The sequence below is a fragment of the Quercus lobata genome, chromosome 4, assembly GCF_001633185.2.
Source record: "Quercus lobata isolate SW786 chromosome 4, ValleyOak3.0 Primary Assembly, whole genome shotgun sequence".
NCBI classification, from domain to species: domain Eukaryota; kingdom Viridiplantae; phylum Streptophyta; class Magnoliopsida; order Fagales; family Fagaceae; genus Quercus; species Quercus lobata.
In genome coordinates, this window is record NC_044907.1 from 22460089 (window position 1) to 22467923 (window position 7835).

The 7835-nt window shown below is 32.4% G+C and overlaps 1 protein-coding gene across 1 annotated transcript; it reads right to left on the reverse strand.

Moving 5' to 3' along the window:
- Positions 1-387: 387 nt before the first annotated feature.
- Positions 388-6597, reverse strand: LOC115987208 (SAC3 family protein C). Its single transcript, XM_031110712.1, has 9 exons — positions 6292-6597; positions 5952-6052; positions 4395-4616; positions 3375-3593; positions 3184-3269; positions 2887-2983; positions 2152-2244; positions 1907-2061; positions 388-712 (listed from the first exon to the last, which is right to left on the reverse strand). Exons 1-9 carry the CDS (start codon positions 6533-6535, stop codon positions 709-711), a joined length of 1221 nt encoding a protein of 406 aa, XP_030966572.1. The 5' UTR covers positions 6536-6597; the 3' UTR covers positions 388-708.
- Positions 6598-7835: the final 1238 nt, after the last annotated feature.

A 7835-nucleotide genomic window follows, 5' to 3' on the forward strand; every position in this document is an offset into this window, starting at 1 on the left:
GCACATTAGCCCTACCCTTCTAATAAAAGTAGAATATCACAATAGTATGTGCCGATTTTTTTTTTGGTATTTGGCACATCTCATATAAGTAGGGTTTTTTTTTTTGGTGTATTTAATGCTAAAATTTTTGCATTTAGCACATTTGATGCTGTGCTAAGGGGAAAGTTGGATTCAAAACCAACCCCAAACCACACCCCCCACCACCCCCCCCCCCCCCAAACACACACACACACACACACTCTTGTTCTAAGCCAAAAAGTACGAAGTTTTGTGACAATGCCTACTAGTTATGGAACACAGTTTATCAGGTTTAAAATAAGGCAAAAACTTCTTTGGTAGAACTTGAAAAAATAACTGATTCTGAGTACAATTTTACCAATGTTAGAAGGTTTATAATTGACTGCTTGCGATGTGATATTGCGTTAGCAGACACTTTCATGTATACAATTTGTCCTTAGCCAAAACAGTTTACAATAGGAATTTTGTACCCTCAACTACTGCTTAGACTAAAACATGGTAGCACTCTTGATGTAAAGTTGATAGAAATATCAAATTCTATTACAACATTTAATAATTCATGTTCAAAGTACATCTTAAGATACACAACCCATCCAGCAGCCACGAGTGCATGTTAATAAGTCATCGAGTGAGACTTAATTGTCCACTCTTCAGTGTGCAAATTATTTGTTCTATCGCTCAAACTGCAATTTACCTGCATTTTATGTTTTATCTTTTTAACGAGTGAGAAGTTAAAGGGGTCAAAGTATAACAAAAGCAGATAAACCCATTAATATGCAACAGATATAAGTCAATAATTCAATCAGCAGTGAGTAATATTACCGTGAGTAATATTAATAATAGGATCCAGGTAATAGGTGTCCTTAGGACATTAGTTAAATGAACCATTTTAAGAAAGCTTCAATACCACTTTTATAGGAAATATAAAAAAATTGTAAAAAAAAAAAAAATTTATTACGTTTTATTTTCCCATAAAAAGTTTCTAAAAATATTTCATAAACTAATGTCTTTAGGACACCCATTAACTTATAACATAATAAAAAAGAAGTCATGTAAATCTTATGTTGTTACAAGAAGTGATAGTATGTATTACCAAAATAGATATTAACATATCTAATATTATTAACATGGATTGTATCTATATTCTTTATATAAAAATAATTTAAATGATATATCATATCATGTAAATTATTTTATTATTAAGTATTACAGTATATTATTTAGTAGGGATCATTTTAAAATTCATATTTCACAGAACACGTCATTTATCAAAAATGATTTTTTTATTGGTAAGTTACGCATCCTATGAGTCTTGAACTCATGACCCTACCCTTCATTCCATAATTAAGAAAGAGGAAGATTCCTTCTGAAGTAGAGTTCATTGGCATGTCAGTTTCCAAAATATCAACACGACAAATGTGTGCCAACAGCCAGTTTTATGAATCCCATCCTAAATATCAAAATACCTTGTCTTTTTTTCAAGGTAAATCAATCCAAACAAATATACTCCTGTCCTATCCTGTCAGTTTATGTTATCCTATCCCCATGCCAAACCAACAGTTAAAAAATGCAAAAAGCACACTTATGGTTAAATCTATAGACCACTACAAACGAAGACCAAAGCACATTCCAACATATACAATGGTTGCTATGTTCTCTTGATTTGTATAGAATTTAGTCTCTCTAGATTATGACATCAAATATTGAACACAACACAGAACTCAGAGTAGTATCTTTATAGCTAGGCAAATGAGAAAATGGTTCTATGAACTTTGCTAAATATAGCTTAAGCATCACACAATCCTCTTCCCAATATATGCCCTCCTCCCAACCCATGCTACATACAACTGATATAGAAAAAATGGGAGAAAAAAACCTTTAAAATTACCTCTCAAATGGTTCCAAATTCAGAAAGCCATAGCTCTGAGAGCCTCCCTTGGGAGAACAAAAAGTTGTTTGCTTGGTGGGTAACGACTTATTTCCTACTTCATCTGTGACCATTTCAAGGCCACAAGCACCGCAAAATGATACCAAATCTGACTCCTAAAAGAACCATGTGAAGCTTTCAAAACTCTCAACATTTTATTCATTCAAACAATGCATATCAGAAAATCCATATAATGCAAATTATACCTTCATCATCAAGAGTTTGGATAAGTGTGTCAGTGGATATGGATGAAGCTTGTAGCCACCATTATTTATACATGACAGAGCCAGTTCTCGTACCTTTCATGGCCAGCAACAGAGGTAAGAAAGAAATATTGAAGAATGTGAAGAAATAATTGTAGAACTAGAGATACTTGAAAGCAAAAACTTCTAACATGCCCCATCAACAAAAAGAAATTTATAAAATATGCAAACTAATTATGAAACTTAAGATGAATAAGCAACAAAAAAACAAAGCCAGATTAGGAAAAAGAAGAATTGAGAGTGGCAGACCTCCCCACCCTCCCCACTCAACCCAAGAAAGAGGGAGGGAGAGGATGGGGAGGGGCATATGTGTCTTGATTTCCCTTTTGGAATGTCCAAAAATAAGCGTCCACTTTCCAAAAGTGGAAGCATTTACTATGAAATTTGCAATACTACCCTCACCTTAAAAACAGAAAAAAGAAAGCAAGAACATTTTCGTTAAAAAACCAAGTATAAAACAATTAGAACGATTACTACAACTTTTTTCTTTTCATTAATACTTTGGCTATTTAGAACCAAGACACTTATTTTGAAAAGGAGGTAGCATATTAATTTAGTATCAAGTATGAAGGAATATAAAAAGTTCCATCTGTTCAAAGTGATCATTGTGGTTAACAAAGATCCAAGTTGCTAAAATGCCAGAAAGAAGTTTCGGATGAAACTGATATGTATGGTTACCTCTATGATATATGGTTCAATGATGCAATACTGTAGAAAGGATGCCTCAGCTGCAGTAGTTAAAAGGAAACGCTTATAATTGCCCATTCGAAAAAATCTGTTTCAATATAGATTAATCATTTACTCCTCAAAAAAACATAAAGAGACAATCTTTCGCTTTGAAGAAACTCATATCAATTCAAAGAAAGAGATAAGCAATTAAGAAAATGGAAAAACAGATAAATCCTCCTAAACAAGTTAAATCTAATTAAGCAAGACTCTTCAAAAGCAAATAGAATCATAGCAAATGAGAAATACCGCAAAATTCTCCGGGCAAAACACATTTCCTTTGACTTGATTATTGGAATAGGCACTTGACAAAACCATAAAGAAAGTGATTCTCCCTGTGGATCAGAAATAGCTACATTTCATGTCTTTAAGACCCAGCACAAGGCTGCAATTAAGAATGAACCAAATGAATTGAGCACACCAATGAAGTAGAGATCAACCGTTGGTTGGCTGTTAGAACCAAGATGAAGAAGCACGTAAAATGAATGAAACTCAGCTTCATTCTCATTAATAGATTCAGAACTTCTATTTGCATCATAAAGATTAAATAGAGTTGTCAGAGCCTTTGTAAGCTGCTCCATGTTGAGGTAGTGTACTGAAGATATATTTTCATTGGTACAACTTCGAAGCTTGTGAAGAGACATAACATGAAATCTAACCTGTATGATGATACAAATCAGGGCTTCATTCAGTACAAAAAGTTTTAAAATGTTTCCATGATTTCAAGCTCCTAACACAGAGAATTTATGTTGTTGATACATAGTTTTTCTGCCATGTAGACTAGATGCGTTCCATGGTCTGAAGAGATGCATCCAGAGGGTACAGGGGTTGGACACCAAGGTCATTGGGGAAGGATTGAACTAGCCTATGATCATATAGTTATATTGCTCCAATTTGACTACATATTTCTTAATAAGAGATATTTTAGTTTGCATCTGGAATTTCTTGGGAATTTCTTCAGCAGAGAGAGCATTAGGAAATTTTATTTGATCTATAAAGCAGAACACATTTATGTTTTCTTTATTATGAACAGGTAAGCACCAGCAAATAGGTATAAATACTGGTTTGGCTGATGGAAGGTGAGTTCTTTATCAACAGAAACAACTAACGACTACAATATAATCTCATATAATTGTTCTTTTTTATTGGTAAGTTACACATGTACCTTGTGAGCTTTGAACCCACAACCTCACCCTCCACTTTATTCTTATAAGGGGAGGAAGCACCATTTCACTAGCTTAGTGGCTACAATACCTATTTCATTTAATAACATAGATTGAGATTTTGGGACTAAAGCTTGGTTGTTGTTATTGTTGTTGATAACATGGATTGAAATGGTTTAGAAAAGGAAATGCTAATATTGGATAGATACATGTTTAGAGAAGGGATATACTAATGTTGAATGGCTTACGGGTAAGATGAAGGTTTAGAATTGAGAGGTTTTGGCAAGAGAGTCATACCATTTTCTCATACATGTAGATTGCTTTTTCATTGTCAATATTCTGCATGCTGAGATCTTGCCTTATTGACCTTGTTCTATCAAAGATGAAGTCATGAACCACTTCAAAAGGATGTTCTGAAGAATCCAAGAAGCTTAAAAGGTAGTCTAAAGTGTCTTCCAATACTGGAAGAGGCCGCAAATCTGATGTTGGCATATCTCTGATGGATATAGTCCTGCAAAACTAGTAAAGAGCATGGAGGATAAATTGTTTTCTTAAATCCACAGTATGTCTTGGGTACATACTACAGCACTACAAACCTCAAATGGCAATGCGTGGAATAAAGAATTCCACAAAAATAAACCTCTATTAATCATGCATCAAATATATCAAAGATTATAACATAGGGGATATCAAGCAGATTAAAAAAAAAAACAGCCAACAATGAGGCCATAACATCAGGCATTAGCTTTGCAAAGTGATGCATCAAAGAAATTGTTATTTCACTTTGATAATGTTACAAGTATAATGCTAAAATGTGACAAAGCTGTTGCAACCAAATAATACATGAGACAACCAAGTAACAACTATGAAGATACAAAAAAACATGATTCCATAAGATACAGAAAAAACATTAGAAATACAACTATGTAAAACCGATGACTCTGCAGAAAGGGCTGCACCAAAAAAGATGGACTCCAGCTAAGTTGCAGGCTACTTCCTACTAATTGAAAACGCTTAGATGGTAGAACTGGTCCAGTGACCATATTAACAAATTCCCAGTTTCTATTACAAGGCTTCATAACTTACAGGATCCATTAAAACCAACATTAAAGTAACTGGAGGAATGCAAAAAGCATAAAATTGAACAGCATATTGAGACTGCTCCATCAACTCATGTCTTAATGGAAAGAAATGTGCTAGAGCCTCAGATAAAATATCAAAGCACAATATTGGCTGTGTGTTTGAATTTCAATAAAAATAGATATCAACATCTTATAATAGCCAGCTAGCCTTAATATCAATTAAGTATTGGAACTTTTATATATATTCCAACATACAAATTTCATGGTATAGACTATTGACAAAGTCTAATTAGAAATTAATCTCAGAATCTAAGGGAGGGGCATCTAAAAGAGTGACTTCAAACATTATTTGACATCAGTAACAGAATTATTTATGTCATCACTTAATGACCAGGTTTGAAGTTTGTGCAAAAGTAGTAATGACAATTTATGGACGTGACAAATTCAGCAGGAGGTAACAGTGACAACAGGGGTTCTGGTGGACACAATGTTGTCCAAGCAAACAATTTTGATGGGGAAGATGAGTAATTATTCAGTACTCTGGGAGTACAGCGACAAGGTACTTCCCACTCCCACGTCATAGCGAATCCTATTAATTAAATTCATGATAGTATTCACCAATGATGTGAGAGGAGAGAGAGTACCACGTTGTTGTACACCGGGAGTACCTAATAATATTTTAATGTAAATGTTTCTGACACAGCCAAATTATTCACAAGATATGCCATTGTAAATAACAACAAATTTCAAATACAAATACATAAGAGTCTACCTTTTTGACAGCGAGGTCAGAGGATGTTTTTCTAGGATTTCCATCTAGCCTCTCAAACACAGCTAAATCTCGGAGCCGCTCACGCTGGACCCTTTCAGCCACTATTATCACAAACATAACAACAACAACATAGGAGTAAAACAGCTATCAACAAATACAACAACAATAGACAACTAGGTAAAATAATTGAGACCAAAGTTTCATATTTTCATATTATATGACTTCAACTGAACCAAACCCATAACATGATTTAGCAAATTCAGCACACGTGTGCTTGTGGTTCAATCAATGTAAGATATATAGCTATCTGGGCATACACAGATTGTTACAAGTTTTTTACCTGGGCACATAAAGGGACAAGTTCCAAGTAAGACAGGAAGATTGGATGAATCATCCACATGTTGTTGTACTTGTTGGCTAGCTCTTCTGGGTTTAACAAAGTCTTCACGAGCATTGGGGTTGTTATTCTTTGTAAATTTGCCATCTTTGGTGGTGGGGTTAGAACGGAATTTCTGTGACCGGAAATGGGTCGAAGAAGAAGAAGAAGAAGAAGGGTTTGGACGTTGACGGTGGCTTTTCTCCATTGCTTACACTCTTTTTTTTTTTTTTTTTTTTTTTTTCGTTTTGCCATCCATGGTTTTTGACATCAATAATTAGACCTGATCATCGGGTCGGGCAAATTGGATCCAGTAGGCTATTGGTAGTGTCAATTGGGTTTGCTCCATTTGGTTTGGAAGTATCTCTTTGAACATGTTAGGTGTCGAACTAGCTTACCTAAAAATAAAAAAAAGTGTCGAACTATAATATCACCTATGTATATAAACAAAACTAACTTGTAACTCATGGATATGTATGCATATACTTAAAACATATATATTAAGACTCATAGTATAATTTATACATATATATAATTTAAATATTATTGATGTAAAATCATTATTATATTTTGTTAACTCTTTATAAAAGTATTGTAAGAATATTATTTGGTAGAAAATGTAAATTGTCCATAATTTTTTTTATAAATATTTTTAATTAATTATTTATTTTTTATATTGTTTTTTCTTCTTTTTTTATGGTTCATTAATTCTAAATTCTTTGATTTTTGTACTTAATAACTCACTTGAATGAATATTTATAATAAGTGACATTTGTTTCAAAAAACCACATCAGACTACTCCAATAAATTAATCACAATCTTTTGTACTATCAGGAAGATAAATTAATCATTTATTGGAGTAGTCTGATGTAGTTTTTTGAAACATGTGTCACTTATTTATTGGGTAGGAAATACCAAAACAGATGCTGAGTTGGTATTACCGAAACATGTTATACTTTCTCCCACATTTGACTCCAAAATTAAGATATAAAAATCTTTAATAATAAATAATTTATGACACATGGCGTAAAATTGAACTTCAATTGTAAAATCTAATTAGATTTTTTCTAAACTTTGTCTATTAATATATACTAGCATGTAACTCCATGCAAATATATGGATGCATTTAAAATTAAACAAAATTTTTATTATAAAAATATAAATAATTAGTCAAATTAATTTTTTTAAAACTTGTAACACATACATTCATGCATCCATATAGATACATTTAAAATTAAACACAATTTTTATCATAAAATAAAGATAATTAGTCAAATTATTTTTTTAAGTAAACGTAATTGGTCACATATTAAAATTCTTACCTAAATTTAATATTACTTATGATCATTTTTTTTTTCTAATTTTTAATAAGATCAAATGTGTGGTGATTTTTGTTATGTGATGATTTTTTTATTATTATTATTTTTTGAGAAACATGTGGTGATTTCTATTTGAGTATATGTGATTTTAAAAAAAAAAACTTTATAGTTCATTAATATTAGATTCTT

Excerpts from the sequence above, each read along its gene's own strand:
- LOC115987208 (XM_031110712.1), bottom strand. The coding sequence starts at position 6,535 with ATGGAGAAAAGCCACCGTCAACGTCCAAACCCTTCTTCTTCTTCTTCT. Across the intron at positions 4,617-5,951 it reads CTGACCTCGCTGTCAAAAAG|TTTTGCAGGACTATATCCAT; the intron begins GTAGACTCTTAT and ends GCTCTTTACTAG. Across the intron at positions 2,984-3,183 it reads TTTGCCCGGAGAATTTTGCG|ATTTTTTCGAATGGGCAATT; the intron begins GTATTTCTCATT and ends ATATTGAAACAG.